Raw genomic sequence first — 18,110 nt, forward strand, 5'->3', positions numbered from 1 at the left:
AGGAAAACGAGAATGTTGTGCCTCCGACGAGTGGGTCGGGAGAAGGAGAAGGGTGTGCGTCCCGCGCTTCCGCACCTTGTCAGTTCTGACGCAAACGCGGCCCAATTTAGGCCAAAAACGGGTCTGAGAAGAACATCCATCCGTTTGTGTCGACACTTTGAGCCATGATTTTTGTCCGTTTCAAACCAGTACACAAACGGACCAAATGCGGTCACGCGTTGGAGTTTGACGCATTCGGTGTGTCATGCGCGTGGCAACGATAATATGCATTTTACGCGGGAAGTAATTCGACTCCTGTATATAGCATATAAAAATCCAATATAAACATCCAATTCGTACGTGCGTCATAAATTAAGAGACAGAGATGCACGAGAGTCGTGGGCCGACACCATATAGCGACGGAGGTCTAAAATTGAGTAATTTAGTCCATCGATCGGCGGTAGCTATCAGTCAATCACAGACGCCCCGAAAGCAAGTGGAGAAAAGAAACATATTGAGATGCTAGAAAGACAAGAAGCAAAAAGGCAAAACTTGTACACTAAACAAGGCACCAACAAATTCTTTGCACACCGATCCATCCTTTCACACTCGTCACCCTCCCCGCGCTCACTGTTGCCAACTCCCTCGTCACTTCACAGCTACGGTGATCGCCTGAGCATCGTCTCCGACGCCGGCGCCGTCGACCAAGACAAAGGACTCCTCGCGGTAAAACCGCGTCTGCTGCTTGGCGATGAACGCCTCGACTGCCCTCCGGAACTCCTCCTTCTCGTCCTCCGCACCGCATTCCTCTGGGGCCGCCGACGACGTCGACCGACGCCGCCGCCCGTTCTCCGAATCGGACCGACGCATGTCCGGCGATCCCGCCCTCCTCCTCCCGCCATGTTTTCCGCCGCCGATTTTCTCCGATCTGCTCCGACGCGGGGCGCGCACCGTCACGTGCACCGCCTGCTTGTCCTCGAACACCGCGTCCGTCTCGGGCGCCAGAGCCGACGCCTCGGTGGTCGATGGCGACAGCAGCGGTGTGGCGGTGAAGGAAAGGAACTGGTCCTGGGAGTCCTGGTAGGAGGCAGAGGAAGATGGCGACGGGTCGCGGCGCGAGAAGACGTAGAGGAGGAACACGATGGCGTTGGCGATGACGAAGATGGAGCGCGGTTGGAGGAGGAGTGAGGCGGCGAGGCGGAGGGCAGAGGAGGCCGCAGACGCGGCGTAGGGGAGGCGGGGGAAGGAGCGGGAAAGGACGAAGGCCAGGGCTAGGAGCTCCGCCGCCCGCACGACGCGCCACACGAGGCGGAGCCGCGCAGCGGCGGACCACTCTCCGGCATCGGGGGCGGCGGCGGCTGCCATGGAGAGCGGCTAGGCGAAGAGAGTGCGTGGGCGGCAGCGGCTCTTTGGATGCTTGTGTTTGATTCGGTTTGGAGGGAGAGGTGCAGGGGTTTGGGTTGGGAAGTGAGAGGAGAGAGTGTGGGTACGCCTGTGCTGTGCCAGTGGGTTTAGGGAAGCGTGAAGATAGACGCTGCGGAAGTATCAGGAGTATATAGGGAGCCTTCAAAATATTCAAAAAAACCATTCAAGTGTTTGGTAGGTAGTGTTTCATAATTTTTCGAAATTGGTAATTATTTGATGTGATTATAGGCAGCGGCAATGGGCAGTAAAGTTTTGGAGATTCACTCTCAAAATGCAACTTAAGCTTCTAGCAATAAAGATCAAGAGCAAATTTTCTGCAGAATTCATGTCTTGGCTAGCTCATACTCCCTCCGTCCGGGTTTATTAGCCCCCCTCGTATTTTGAGTCAAAGTTTGACTATCTATTTGACTAACAAAATATAAAGTATATGCCATAAAAAGTATATTTTTTGATTTGTATTCGAAAGAGGTTTTCGGCAGTATAATTTTTGTGACATATAATTTACATTTGTTTAATTAAATCTTTGGTTAAACTTCAATCCAAAATAGAAGGGGCCTAATAATCCCGGACGGAGGTACTACCTTCTAACTTCATGATGATCTTGTTCCCAAAAACTGGAGTTGGATAAGATATTTCTTCCTTTTGTAGGATCTTCTTTTTAGCTTCATCCTTTTTTTCTTCCTCAATATAACATACTTTTTATTAATGAAATTTACCATAGAACTATTGTTCTATGGTGTGTGCTTAAGAAAAATGAACGTAAGAGTTTCTATTGGCAAAAAAAATGCATTGAAAAAGACATCCACTAGTTATTGGAAAAAATGGCGAAGAAGGCGTCAAACAAAGATAGATATATTTCTACTTCAACACTCCCTATTTTGTCGGATATGAAAAATGGAGCTCGACTTTGCATGCTCTCGGATGGAGATTAAATTTTAGAAAAGTAATACTTTCTTTTTTTACGATAAACATGTCCATATCTTCTCATTGTGTACAAAATCTCGTGAAGAAATGACATATCTATTTACCAAAAAATAAATCAAAGCTCTCAAAAGCTTCCTTTTTTATTGTTTGGGCCAAGATCAAAAAATATGTAATTTCTTTGTGAAACATTACTCACAATTAGAAGACACAAACATTTTTTGTCAAAAAGTTATACAAAATAATTTGATTAACTTTTACAGTTATTCTGCACATGTATTCATAAGGGATTTGACTTCCACAAAACTGCATTCACTTGACAAACAATTTTCTAAAGGGCATTCTTCGTTTGATGTCAAATTTTGGCTACCGAATGAGTTGGTTATCTAGCAACTAACCTGCTAATTTGTTGCAAATTCTGGCACAACAGAATTTTGACTAGCGAAAGTGTATCGACTCACAAGTTTCAAAAGGAATATTATATTAACATGTCGGTATGGAATGACATTTGTGGAAGTCTTAAAAAAACAAGTTTCCAGGAATGTCATTCCATGATGAAACTTTGAATGCACTCAAACATCTGTCAAAGTTTGTCACAAAAAAAATATTTTTTCAAAAGATTAAAAAAAATGGATTTTAGAGTTCATGAGCGAGCATTTGAGCTTGCGGCCAAAATAGGACTTTCCCTAAATTTTTTTCCTTTTATACTAGTATTGTTTGTACTATGAGTTATGGTTTGGAAGTCATGTAGATCAGTCGACAAAGACCTCAGATTAACCAAATTGTCAATGAAATTTATAGCCCTTGAAGTAGTAGATATATTGATTTGTTTTTTTCTGGTAGTTGTGGATTTTTTTCAGGCTAGTATCTAATTTACTTAATGTTTAAAGTTCACATGTGTTTCTCATATCAGTTTTCATATTATTTTTCTGCTGAGAAATAAAATTTCCTAAGTAGATACTAAGAACTGCCTGATAGATCATCAAGATGCATGCTAGTACAAAATGATTAATACTGTATTTAATTATTCGATGGCTACGGATGTCGTATGTGAACAATCATTTCTAAATCAATAGGGTTATAGCAAACCAACATGTGGTTGGATAGTTAGAGCGACTGTGATATTCCCAGCCCACCAGAGTTTAAGTCCTGGTGCTCGCATTTATTCCTGGATTTATTTCAGTATTTTTGGCGATGCGCATTCAATGTGAGGAGACGTTTCCGTCGACGACGAGGTGCCTACGATGACTTCGTAAATTTCAAGATGATATGTCAGCTCGGTCTTTCGTAGGTGCTCATGGGGTAGGATATGTGTGTGCGCCTTCGTAGAAATGAGTGTATGTGCGTGTATATGAGCTCTTGCGTGTTAAAAAATAATCAATAGGGTTATAGTTGCTCTTTATTATTGAAAGTGGTGGAGGAAGCGAAGTCATGCTTTGATTTACATGAATTTTGTAGAAATTATTATAGGATTTTTGTAAGAAATTTTCCTTTAGTGTGCTTGGCTTTGTAAGAATATAATCAGATTCTTATACGGGATTGATTTATATCCATCGTATTTCAAAGAAAAAGAAACATCAAGTGAGATTCAATGGAAAAGAAATCATATCTTGTTAACCAAATGACTTCCTTTTTTCTACACCTATTCATAAATAAGATTTGAGATACATATTTCCTCAACAACAACAAAAGATTTGAAATACATCACGCTTCCAGTAGCTTTTTCAATTCTTATGATATGTCCCGTGAACCAAAGGAAGACTAAGGGCATTACCAAGGCGAATCCATAAACCTTGGTAACTGTTTGGACCATGTTGTTCGGATCGTAGAAGCCATCCAATGCCAATTTGTATCGGTCTGCGGGGCGGTCTGGATATGATTTTTCTTATAAACCTGAGATAAAAGTGGGAAAGGTTTGCGGGAGTCCGGACCACTCCCAAACCCGCTTCTGACCGTCCTGGGCCACTAAAAAATCCCTCCCCTCCCGCAGTGCTCCCACCTGGCGTCAGCTGCCCGCATTCATGCCGTTGTAGAGCGCGCCGCTCTGCATTGAAGACGTCTCAAGGCAGACGCGATCTCGCACTGCCTCCGTCATTGAAGCGGTGCCCCGGCTGAGGGCGCCGTCCGCTGCACGCCCAATTGAATGCGCCTCCTCACTATATTCATACGCCTCCATTAACCGCCGCGTGGTTCAACAACTGGCCGCTCCAGGGCCACTCGACGAGGAGTGTGAGTTTCTCCACGCCGGCATGATGGGAAGCACGGCAACACGGGTATCATCGTTGTCGTAGACTACTGCACCTCCCGTGTCTGCGGTCGCGCCTCCCATGCGTGTGACCGCGCCTCTCATGCATGTGACCGCTCCTCCCGTGCATGCAATCGCGCCATGCAGGCAGAGGCAGAAGTCGGGTGGTGCGGAGAGAGCGACGAGCCAGTGGTCGACGCTTCCGGGTCTGCCACCATCATCCAGGAGAAGTAGAACACGGGAGTCCACCGCCCCTTGGGTCCCACGAAGGCCACTGCCTAGGCGATATACCAGCGTACACAACCGGTGTCTTGCCCGCTTCTTCTCTTTCGAGGACCTCCGTCGATCCCACATGGGCTTCACGGAAGCGGATGCGTCGCCTTCCCCTCCCGCTGAAGCATCGGCCGGGGTTTCACTCTGATGAGTGGTGGGGAAGCGAGCCGTCCTTTGCGTTGAAGCATATACCTCTGAATCTCCCGGCAGTTTGGTGATCGGACTGCCAGACATGAGGAAGACAAAAGGATCCGCGGCGGCGATTTAGATTAGGTATTAATTATACCTTCAGAGGCGGACTAGCACCGTTGATGTAAAATGTACTAAAATTTGTCATGTTTATATGAAAATCCGGTTTTTTATATGAACCTGACATGTTTGCATGAAACCCAGCCATTTTGCACGAATTTCGTCCGGTTGGTTTGAGTTGTTGTGAAAATGTATACGGCTAGCGTTGGTTGGTTGCCCCCGCATCCGTGTCCGTGAATGGGTCCCTCTGTCCGTTTCGAGAGGTTTTTTGTGGGTTGGCCATTGGAGATGTCCTAATGGTTTGTAGTGTGCTGAGCCAAAAGGTATCCTCAATTCGTGCGTCATCGTTCATTTGTGTAGACATTTGCTACACTATCGAGAGCTAGGAGATAAAAATACCACTAGTACTAAAATAGCACTAGATGGCTAGATTTAGGGCATGTACAATAGGGGGTGTTTGGTTTAGAAGTCCTAAGACTTTTCTAGTCCTAGGGACTAATCAAAAAAGACTTTTTAATAGACTCTTTTTCTAGTCCTTGTAGAAAAAGTCCCTCCCGTTTGGTTCCTACAGATTTTTTAGGGACTTTTTCTAGTCTCTGGGACTAAAAAGTCCCTGAACCAAATACCCCCATAGCCTCAAGGTGATGCCTCGCATGCCATGTAGAATCGGATATGATGTAAACTAGATTCGGATAGGGAAGCGGGATCCACTGCAGGAGGCGGGTGCTTGAAGAGAAAAAGTGTGGTCCGGTGATAAAAGTTGAAAAGGTTGGAGTGAAAAGTAGAGATGTATGTATACTAAAGTCTTTATTTTCTATTTCTTAATGAGGCCTACTAGTTGTAGCTTGCATTGGCAAAAATAAATAAATATAGATGCCTCAAATTACTTTTTGTCATAAGGCATATGTATCCATATGCCACCATTGTATATGCCCTTAGTCATCCAGCCACCACTGACAATATAGCTCAGGGTCACCCACAAGCCGCAACCACAGTGATTGTTCCTAATCACCGAGTTTTGACTTTTCCCATGCGTGGCAACCTTTCCCTTGAGGCGAGGAGCCCAAGAAAGCAAAGCGAAAAAGCTCCCTTGTGACCACAACCACATGGACACACACTAGCTGGCCTGCCTGTCTGAGACGGTCCATCAGGCAGAGACACCACCACCACCCACGCAGACGCAGAGCAAGCACGTCCCCCTTCGCTGCACGTACGGTCAGTATGGTTTTTCGGTTCGGTTTTCAAATGCACAGAGTGACACGTCCCCCTTCGCAGAGCTACTAGAAGATAGCCTTTCCTGCGCCACGCGCTCAGACCAGGGCAGAGCAGAGGGGGGGCCCTCGCAGTCGCAGGGGGTGGAGTGGAATTGGTTGCGCCCTCTCCCATCTCGCTCGGGCACGGGCACGGACACGGGCAGGGCAGAGGGTCACGTGGATCGTGGCAAAGCGCCTACTGTGCACTATGGTCTATGGACGCGACCTTCTCCGCCGCCGGTGCTTCAGGGTTTTCACCACTGTGTCTTGGATGGTTCTTTGGGTTGCGGGTGCTGGTAAAAGTAAAAAAATAAAAAAAATACTTCGATCCGTCTTCATTTGAGTGAGGGATTCAACTTCTAGCCAGATAACTATACAGATACAGTTGTACACGAAGTGTGTGGGTACTGTGCACCTTGTCTCTCGAATCATTATTATCAGCATGGCCACGGCTTGCGTGCGAGGTCGCCGAAATGTGTACGCCGGGTAACGTGATGTGACCAGAACGTAAGATGGATGCGTCTCATTGGACACGTGCCGGCACCCCACCTCCACTAGCTACCCAAACTGAAGAAGGGGACGAGACAAGTCAAGCGGCGAGCTAGACTCTTTTCCTGAAGAATCGGCAGGAGAGCCGCTCGTGAGACTCACGCGAGTGTCCGCTCACTTGTCTTACGTAACGTGTAAGCAGAGTGCTGCGCGCAGTTTACTGCTGCCGTGCTGCGGCGCCGACGTTTGATTAGGAGACAGCCGCCAGCCGGTGCTCAGGGTCACGAAATCAGGCTCCCAGTTGGAACTAACAGGATGCAAGCTTAGTTAGTGCGGAAATTTGCAATGCAGCTACAGGATGCTGATGGCTTCGTCAAACCGTATATTCCTTTCTTCCACGGGATGGCAAATGCAAGTAGAGACATGGTTCGTTTCAAGTCGTAAATATAGAGCCACTACCACTAGGTCCATGCCCATTGACAAAATAGCTGGGTCACGATGAAATGAAAGCAAAAAGGGGTTTCTTTCGATAAAATTAAGGCATCAATTCAGTTAAATAAACTAAGCTAAAGCCTCCTCCTTCTCCTCCACAAAAAGCTAGGGTTTTTGCCTCCCGCCGCCGCCGCCGCAGGTCCGCCTCCTCTCCGATGGCCTTAGGGACATGGGGGTGCAGTGGATCTCGGCAATGGTCGGCGGGAGGGCTCTGTTTTTAATCGTTTCTTTCAATTTTGCTAGGGTTTGTGTCCTGCTCAAAAAGACGAGACGGCGGCGGCTCCCTGAAGATGGAATAAAGGTCTCCCCGTGTAGCCCCCGTTCCGGCGATGCGTCTAGCATCGTTGGTGGGCGTGTGGAGGTGTGTCTCCGGCGGATCTATCTTTGGTGGATTTGTTCGGATCTCGTCGTTGTTCGTCTACGTTCGTTTGTCTTCGGATTGAATTTTTCTGATCTACGTTATTCTTCATCTGCGGCGGTTGCTCTTCTGGTGCGCTGGTCCTACGGGGCCTTAGCACGACGATTTCCCGACTGTCTACTACAACAAGTTGTGCCCGACTCCGGCGATGGAGTCGGAAAGTCATCGTGCTAAGACCCCATAGTACCAATGTTGGAAATATGCCCTAGAGGCAATAATAAATTGGTTATTATTATATTTCTTTGTTCATGATAATAGTCTTTTATTCATGCTATAACTGCATTATCCGGAAATCGTAATACACATGTGAATGCATAGACCACAATATGTCCCTAGTGAGCCTCTAGTTGACTAGCTCGTTGTGATCAACAAATAGTCATGGTTTCCTGACTATGGACATTGGATGTCGTTGATAACGGGATCACATCATTAGGAGAATGATGTGATGGACAAGACCCAATCCTAAGCCTAGCACAAAGATCGTGTAGTTCGTATGCTAAAACTTTTCTAATGTCAAGTATCTTTTCCTTAGACCATGAGATTGTGCAACTCCCGGATACCGTAGGAATGCTTTGGGTGTACCAAACGTCACAACGTAACTGGGTGGCTATAAAGGTACATTACAGGTATCTCCGAAAGTATCTGTTGGGTTGGCACGAATCGAGACTGGGATTTGTCACTCCGTGTAAACGGAGAGGTATCTCTGGGCCCACTCGGTAGGACATCATCATATTGTGCACAATGTGACCAAGGGGTTGATCACGGGATGATGTGTTACGGAACGAGTAAAGAGACTTGCCGGTAATGAGATTGAACAAGGTATCGGTATACCGATGATCGAATCTCGGGCAAGTACAATACCGCTAGACAAAGGGAATTGTATACGGGATCGATTGAGTCCTTGACATCGTGGTTCATCCGATGAGATCATCGTGGAACATGTGGGAGCCAACATGGGTATCCAGATCCCGCTGTTGGTTATTGACTGGAGAACGTCTCGGTCATGTCTGCATGTCTCCCAAACCCGTAGGGTCTACACACTTAAGGTTCGATGACGCTAGGTTTATAAAGGAAGTTTGTATGTGGTTACTGAATGTTGTTCGGAGTCCCGTATGAGATCCCGGACGTCACGAGGAGTTCCGGAATGGTCCGGAGGTAAAGATTTATATATGGAAAGTTGTTGTTCGAGTTCCGGAAAAAGTTCGGATTTTTTCGGTATTGTACCGGGAAGCTTCCAGAAGGTTCCAGAGGATTCCGGAGGGGTCCGGAGATCCGGAAATTGTTCCACCACGTCCAATACAGCAGCATGGGCTGTAAGGGGGCGCCCTAGCCTTAATGGGCCAGAGGAACCAGCCCCCCAAGGCCCATGCACATGGGAGAGGGGAAACCCTAAAGGGGGAGGCCTCCACTTGACTTGGGAGGCACTCCTCCCCCCTTGGCCGCACCCCTTGGGGTGGGAAACCCTAAAGGGGGCGCAGCCCCCTCTCCCCCTATATATACTTGAGGTTTTGGGGCTGCCAACACATGAGTTCTCTCCCTCTTGGTGCAGCCCTACCTCTCTCCCTACTCCTCCTCTCCCATGGTGCTTGGCAAAACCCTGCGGGATTGCCACGCTCCTCCACCACTACCACGCCATTGTGCTGCTGCTGGATGGAGTCTTCCTCAACCTCTCCCTCTCTCCTTGCTGGATCAAGGCATGGGAGACGTCACCAGGCTATACGTGTGTTGAACGCGGAGGTGCCGTCCGTTCGGCACTAGGATCTCCGGTGATCTGAATCACGATGAGTACGACTCCTTCAACCCCGTTCTCTTGAACGCTTCCGCTTAGCGATCTACAAGGGTATGTAGATGCACTCTCCTTCCCCTCGTTGCTGGTCTCTCCATAGATAGATCTTGGTGACACGTAGGAAAATTTTGAATTTCTGCTACGTTCCCCAACAGTGGCATCATGAGCTAGGTCTATTGCGTAGATTCTTTGCACGAGTAGAACACAAAGTAGTTGTGGGCGTTGATTTTGTTCAATATGCTTACCGTTACTAGTCCAATCTTGTTTCGACGGTATTGTGGGATGAAGCGGCCCGGACCGACCTTACACGTACTCTTACGTGAGACAGGTTCCACCGACTGACATGCACTTGGTGCATAAGGTGGCTAGCGGGTGCCAGTCTCTCCCACTTTAGTCGGAACGGATTCGATGAAAAGGGTCCTTATGAAGGGTAAATAGCAATTGGCATATCACGTTGTGGTTTTGCGCAGGTAAGAAACGTTCTTGCTAGAAACCCATAGCAGCCACGTAAAACATGCAACAAGAATTAGAAGACGTCTAACTTGTTTTTGCAGGGTATGCTATGTGATGTGATATGGCCAAGAGGAATGTGATGAATGATATGTGATGTATGAGATTGATCATGTTCTTGTAATAGGAATCATGACTTGCATGTCGATGAGTATGACAACCGGCAGGAGCCATAGGAGTTGTCTTTATTTATTATATGACCCGCGTGTCATTGAAGAACGCCATGTAAACTACTTTACTTTATTGCTAAACGTGTTAGTCATAGAAGTAGAAGTAGTCGTTGGCGTGACAACTTCATGAAGACACGATGATAGAGATCATGATGATGGAGATCATGGTGTCATGCCGGTGACAAGATGATCATGGAGCCCCGAAGATGAAGATCAAAGGAGCTATATGATATTGGCCATATCATGTCACTACTCTATTTGATTGCATGTGATGTTTATCATGTTTATGCATCTTGTTTACTTAGAACGACGGTAGTAAATAAGATGATCCCTTACAACAATTTCAAGAAGTGTTCTCCCCTAACTGTGCACCGTTGCTACAGTTCGTCGCTTCTAAGCACCACGTGATGATCGGGTGTGATGGATTCTTACGTTCACATACAACGGGTGTAAGACAGTTTTACATAGCGAAAACACTTAGGGTTAACTTCACGAGCCTAGCATGTACAGACATGGCCTCGGAACACGGAGACCGAAAGGTCGAGCATGAGTCGTATAGCAGATACGATCAACATGAAGATGTTCACCGATGATGACTAGTCCGTCTCACGTGATGATCGGACACGGCCTAGTTGACTCGGATCATGTAATCACTTAGATGACCAGAGGGATGTCTATCTGAGTGGGAGTTCATAAGATGAACTTAATTATTCTGAACATAGTCAAAAGGATTTTGCAAATTATGTCGTAGCTCACGCTTTAGTTCTACTGTTTTAGATATGTTCCTAGAGAAAATATAGTTGAAAGTTGATAGTAGCAATTATGCGGACAGTGGAAAGCTTATGTCCTTAATGCACTGCTCAGTGTGCTGAACCCCAAACGTCGTCTGTGGATGTTGCGAACATCGGATATACACGTTTTGATAACTACGTGATAGTTCAGTTAAATGGCTTAAGTAAAGGCACCAAAGATGTTTTTCGAAACATCGCGGAACATATGAGATGTTTCAAGGGCTGAAATTGGGATTTCAGGCTCGTGCCCACGTCAAGAGGTATGAGACCTCCGACGATTTTCTTAGCCTGCAAACTAAGGGAGAAAAGCTCAATCGTTGAGCTTGTGCTCATATTGTCTGAGTGCGACAATCACTTGAATCGAGTGGGAGTTGATCTTCCAGATGAGATAGTGATGTTTCTCCAAAGTCATTGCCACCAAGCTGCTAGAGCTTCGTGATGAACTATAACATATCAAGGATAGAGATGATGATCCTTGAGGTATTCGCGTTGTTTGACATCGCGAAAGTAGAAATCAAGAAGAAGCATCAATTGTTGATGGTTGGTGAAACCACTAGTTTCAAGAAGGGCAAGGGCACGGAGGGATACTTCATGAAACGGCAATTCAGCTGCTGCTCTAGTGAAGAAACCCGAGGTTGAACCCAAACCCGAGACTAAGTGCTTCTGTAATAAGGGAACAGCCACTGGAGCAGCATTACCCTAGATACTTGGTAGATGAGAAGGCTGGCAAGGTTGATAGAAGTATATTGGATATACATTATGTTAATGTGTACTTTACTAGTACTCCTAGTAGCACCAGGGTATAAGATACCGGTTCGGTTGCTAAAGTGTTAGTAACTCGAAATAAAAGAGCTACGGAATAAACGGAGACTAGCTAAAGGTGAGCTGACGATATGTGTTGGAAGTGTTTCCAAGTTTGATGTGATCAAACGTCGCACGCTCCCTCTACCATCAAGATTAGTATTAAACATGAATAATTGTCATTTGGTGCTTGCGTTGAGCATAGACATGATTGGATTATGTCTATCGCAATACGGTTATTCATTTAAGGAGAATAATGGTTACTCTATTTATTTGAATAAAACCTTCAGTGGTCTTGCACCTAAAGGAATGGTTTATTGAATCTCGATCGTAGTGATACACATTTTCATGCCCAAAGATATAAGATAGTAATGATAGTACCACTTACTTGTGGCACTGCCATGTAAGTCATAATGGTATAAAACGCATGAAGAAGCTCCATGTTGATGGATCTTTGGACTCACTCGTTTTTGAAAAGTTTGAGACATGCGAACCATGTCTATTGGTGTATACGCATGAAGAAACTCCATGCAGATGGATCGTTTGGACTCACTTGATTTTGAATCACTTGAGATATGCAAATCATACCACATGGGCAAGATGACTGAAAAGCCTCGTTTTCAGTAAGATGGAACAAGATAGAAACTTGTTGGAAGTAACACATTTTGATGTGTCCAGTCCAATGAGTGCTGAGGCATGCAGTGAATATCGTTATGTTCTTACTTCACAGATGATTCGAGTAGATGTTGAGAATATTTACTTGATGAAACACAAGTCTGAATTATTGAATGGTTCAAGTAATTTCAGAGTGAAGTAGAAGATCATTGTGACAAGAGGATAAAATGTCTATGATATGATCACAGAGATAAATATCTGAGTTACGAGTTTTGGCACACAATTAAGACATTGTGGAAATTGTTTCGCAATTAATACCGCCTGGAACACCATAGTGTGATGGTATGTCCGAACATCATAGTTGCACCCTATTGGATATGGTGCGTACCATGATGTCTCTTATCGAATTACCACTATCGTTCATGGGTTAGGCATTAGAGACAACCACATTCACTTTAAATAGGGCATCACGTAATTCCGATGAGATGACACCGTATGAATTATGGTTTAGAGAAACCTAAGTTGTCGTTTCTTAAAGGTTTGGGGATGCGACGCTTATGTGAAAAAGTTTCACGATTGATAAGCTCGAACCCAAAGCGGATAAAATACATCTTCATAGGACACCCAAAACAGTTGGGTATACCTCCTAATTCAGATCCGAAAGCAATATGGATTGTTTCTTGAATCGGGTCCTTTCTCGAGGAAAGGTTTCTCTCGAAAGAGTTGAGTGGGAGGATGGTGGAGACTTGATGAGGTTATTGAACCATCACTTCAACCAGTGTGTAGCAGGGCACAGGAAGTTGTTCCCGTGGCACCTACACCAATTGAAGTGGAAGCTTATGATAGTGATCATGAAACTTTAGATCAAGTCACTCCCAAACCTCGTAGGATGACAAGGATGCGTACTACTTCAGAGTGGTACGTAATCCTGTCTTGGAAGTCATGTTGCTAGACAACAATGAGCCTACGAGCTATGGAGAAGCATTGGTGGGCCCGGATTCCGATAAATGGCTTGAGGCCATAAAATCCGAGAGAGGATCCATGTATCAGAACAAAGCATGGACTTTGGTGGACTTGCCCAATGATCGGCAAGCCATTAAGATAAATGGATCTTTAAGAAGAAGACAGACGTGGATGGTAATGTCACCATCTATGAAGCTCGACTTGTGGCGAAGAGTTTTTCACAAGTTCAAGGAGTTGACTACGATGAGATTTTCTCATCCGTAGTGATGCTTAAGTCCGTCGGAATCATGTTAGCATAAGTTGTATTTATGAAATCTGGCAGATGGATGTCAAAACGAGTTTCCTTACCAACTTTCGTAAGGAAAGGTTGTATGTGATACAATCAGAAAGGTTTTGTCGATCCTAAGGATGCTAAAAGGTATGCTAGCTCCAGCAATCCTTCTAAGGACTGGAGTAAGCATCTCGGAGTTGGAATGTGCGCTTTGATGAGATGATCAAAGATTTTGGTGTATACAAAGTTTATGAGAAACTTGTATTTCCAAAGAAGTGAGTGGGAGCACTATAGAATTTCTGATGAGTATATATTGTTGACATGTTGTTGATCAGAAATGATGTAGAATTTTCTGTAAAGCATATAGGGTTGTTTGAAAAGTGTTTTTCAATAGAAAACCTGGATTAAGCTACTTGAGCATTGAGCATCAAGATCTATAAGGATAGATCAAAACGCTTAATGGTACTTTCAAATGAGCACATACCTTGACATGATCTTGAAGGTGTTCAAGATGGACCAGTCAAAGAAGGAGTTCTTGCCTGAGTTGTAACGTACGAAGTTAAGACTTAAAGCTTGACCACGGCAGAATAGAGAGAAAGGACGAAGGTCGTCCCCTATGCTTAAGACGTAGGCTCTACAGTATGCTATGCTGTGTACCGCACCTGAAGTGTGCCTTGCCATGAGTCAGTCAAGGGGTACAAGAGTGATCCATGAATGGATCACAGGACAGCGGTCAAAGTTATCCTTAGTAACTAGTGGACTAAGGAATTTTCTCGATTATGGAGGTGGTAAAAGAGTTCGTCGTAAAGGGTTACGTCGATGCAAGCTTAACACCTATCCGGATAGCTCTGAGTAGAGATACCAGATACATATAATGGAGCAACAATTTAGAATAGCTCCAAGTAGAACAGTTATTTGGAATAGCTCCAAATAGAGCGTGGTAGCTGCATCTAGGAGATGACATAGAGATTTGTAAAGCACATACGGATCTGATTGTTGCAGACCCGTTGACTATAACCTCTCTCACAAGCAACATGATCAAACCCAGAACTCATTGAGTGCTAATCACATAGTGATGTGAACTAGATTATTGACTCTAGTAAACTCTTTGGATGTTGGTTACATGGCGATGTGACCTGTAAGTGTTAATCACATGGCGATGTGAACTAGATTATTGACTCTAGTGCAAGTGGGAGACTGTTGGAAATATGCCCTAGAGGCAATAATAAATTGGTTATTATTATATTTCTTTGTTCCTGATAATAGTCTTTTATTCATGCTATAACTGTATTATCCGGAAATCGTAATACACGTGTGAATACATAGACCACAATATGTCCCTAGTGAGCCTCTAGTTGACTAGCTCGTTGTGATCAACAGATAGTCATGGTTTCCTGACTATGGACATTGGATGTCGTTGATAACGGGATCACATCATTAGGAGAATGATGTGATGGACAAGACCCAATCCTAAGCCTAGCACAAAGATCGTGTAGTTCGTATGCTAAAGCTTTTCTAATGTCAAGTATCTTTTCCTTAGACCATGAGATTGTGCAACTCCCGGATACCGTAGGAATGCTTTGGGTGTACCAAACGTCACAACGTAACTGGGTGGCTATAAAGGTACATTACAGGTATCTCCGAAAGTATCTGTTGGGTTGGCACGAATCGAGACTGGGATTTGTCACTCCGTGTAAACGGAGAGGTATCTCTGGGCCCACTCGGTAGGACATCATCATATTGTGCACAATGTGACCAAGGGGTTGATCACGGGATGATGTGTTACGGAACGAGTAAAGAGACTTGCCGGTAACGAGATTGAACAAGGTATCGGTATACCGACGATCGAATCTCGGGCAAGTACAATACCGCTAGACAAAGGAAATTGTATACGGGATCGATTGAGTCCTTGACATCGTGGTTCATCCGATGAGATCATCGTGGAACATGTGGGATCCAACATGGGTATCCAGATCCCGCTGTTGGTTATTGACTGGAGAATGTCTCGGTCATCTCTGCATGTCTCCCGAACCCGTAGGGTCTACACACTTAAGGTTCGATGACGCTAGGGTTATAAAGGAAGTTTGTATGTGGTTACCGAATGTTGTTCGGAGTCCCGGATGAGATCCCGGACGTCACGAGGAGTTCCGGAATGGTCCGGAGGTAAAGATTTATATATGGAAAGTTGTTGTTCGGGTTCCGGAAAAAGTTCGGGTTTTTTCGGTATTGTACCGGGAAGCTTCCAGAAGGTTCCGGAGGATTCCGGAGGGGTCCGGAGGTCCGGAAATTGTTCCACCACGTCCAATACAGCAGCATGGGCTGTAAGGGGGCGCCCTAGCCTTAATGGGCCAGGGGAACCAGCCCCCCAAGGCCCATGCGCATGGGAGAGGGGAAACCCTAAAGGGGGAGGCCTCCACTTGACTTGGGAGGCACTCCTCCCCCCTTGGCCGCACCCCTTGGGGGGGGGGGGGAAACCCTAAAGGGGGCGCAGCCCCCTCTCCCCCTATATATACTTGAGGTTTTGGGGCTGCCAACACATGAGTTCTCTCCCTCTTGGTGCAGCCCTACCTCTCTCCCTACTCCTCCTCTCCCATGGTGCTTGGCGAAACCCTGCGGGATTGCCACGCTCCTCCACCACCACCACGCCATTGTGCTGCTGCTGGATGGAGTCTTCCTCAACCTCTCCCTCTCTCCTTGCTGGATCAAGGCGTGGGAGACGTCACCGGGCTGTACGTGTGTTGAACGCGGAGGTGCCGTCCGTTCGGCACTAGGATCTCCGGTGATCTGAATCACGACGAGTACGACTCCTTCAACCCCGTTCTCTTGAACGCTTCCGCTTAGCGATCTACAAGGGTATGTAGATGCACTCTCCTTCCCCTCGTTGCTGGTCTCTCCATAGATAGATCTTGGTGACACGTTGGAAAAGTTTGAATTTCCGCTACGTTCCCCAACAACCAAAGCATCAGAAGAACAACAATCACCGATGAAGAAAGTAACCATGACAGCCGGCAAGGTGATATAGCTAGACGATAACTTCTTTAACAATTTTAATCTCATGTCTTCGTTTTCATCTGAGAAGCCTAGCTAGGTTCATTTTCTGCCTCTCCCCGCAATCTTACTGCCTATTTTGTTGGAGAATCCTCCCACTTTTTCTGTTTGATTCCCTATATGACTACTGAACTTAGATTCAGTGAAGTCAAAGATTACCTCGGCTTGTTTTGTTGCGATGAAGTCAGAGCTGTAGCCGCAGGTCATCGTTGGCGCGTTTGTTCGGTGGTCTTCCATGGCGCCAACCTTGCATAGTTTCTTCATTGGAACTCTCCTTTAGAGTCGGAGCTATGTTGCCCTCGGCATGAATGCTTGAGTTCTGGCATAGGTCTTCTTGTGTTTCCACATGGCCTCTACGGTGAGGATTGAGTCGAGGTTAGTCACCGGCGAATTCAGAGTCACTTGCTCAGAGATTAAGGAGGATGATGACGCTTAATGGGAGAAGTGGTGACAATGACGCCGGTGTGCTATCCTTGCAAGGCCCTTTATGTTGAGGTGTGTATCCGATATTGTGTTCCATTAATGAACTGAGCAACTCTCTTCTACTTAATTAATGTATGAGGCAAATCTTTTTTCTCCGTTTAAAAATTGAACTTACTTTCGTTTGACTTCTATCACATCATGAATGTTCAATGTAGTTAGAGTTTACATCAAAAGGAGAAATGAGCAGAATAAAATTTGAAAGAATGGATCAAACTCATCTCGAAGAAACATAAAACATTTTAGTACATGTTTATGAAAATACAAAGTTTTGACATTTCATCTGAAATTAATTACTGAATCAGGCAGGGTCGATCCTATGACTTTTTTTCTTCTAAATGAACCATAAGTTTTGTCTCATCCATTATTAATTACTAGCACATATGCATGTGCGTTGCAACGGGAGATAAAATAGTATGCATTTAAAGTCAGTGAGAATTATATGTGCAAGCAAAACCCTGTGTGCACACGAAAAATGAACATTTAGCTTCTGAGTTTCGCTGTGTGTGAAGGAATCAATCCGTTATTTTTCCATTCATTGCTTGAGGGCATTTAAGAGTTTTGTTACAGCATCGTACGCCAGAGAAGGCCCTTGAGTTATTCAATCTACTCTTCCTTTCAATCCTTTCAATTGAGGTGATTTTAAGGTATGAAGTATCTTAATATTCTAGAAAACATGAAATGTTTTAAAATCCCGAACAATTTTTTGAAAATTATGCATATTTTCGGAAAAACACGAAAAAAAAGAAACGGAACATTATTTTAAAATTCACAAACATTTTCTGAAAACACCAACTTCTTTATAAAAACATTAACATTAATTGAATTTGTGACCATTTTTATAAACAGGAATATGTGTTGAAAATTCATAAGATTTTTAGAAAATGTGTATCTTTTATACACGAATATCATTTTTAATTTTGAAAATTTC

General features: G+C 45.0%; 1 protein-coding gene across 1 annotated transcript; it reads right to left on the reverse strand.

The window, feature by feature from the left end:
- Nucleotides 1-321: 321 nt before the first annotated feature.
- On the reverse strand, nt 322-1,496 carry LOC123065458 (uncharacterized). Its single transcript, XM_044488729.1, has one exon. It carries the CDS (start codon nt 1,342-1,344, stop codon nt 628-630), a length of 717 nt encoding a protein of 238 aa, XP_044344664.1. The 5' UTR covers nt 1,345-1,496; the 3' UTR covers nt 322-627.
- Between the last annotated feature and the right edge of the window lie 16,614 nt (nt 1,497-18,110).

The sequence above is a fragment of the Triticum aestivum genome, chromosome 3B (assembly GCF_018294505.1).
Source record: "Triticum aestivum cultivar Chinese Spring chromosome 3B, IWGSC CS RefSeq v2.1, whole genome shotgun sequence".
Lineage (NCBI taxonomy): Eukaryota > Viridiplantae > Streptophyta > Magnoliopsida > Poales > Poaceae > Triticum > Triticum aestivum.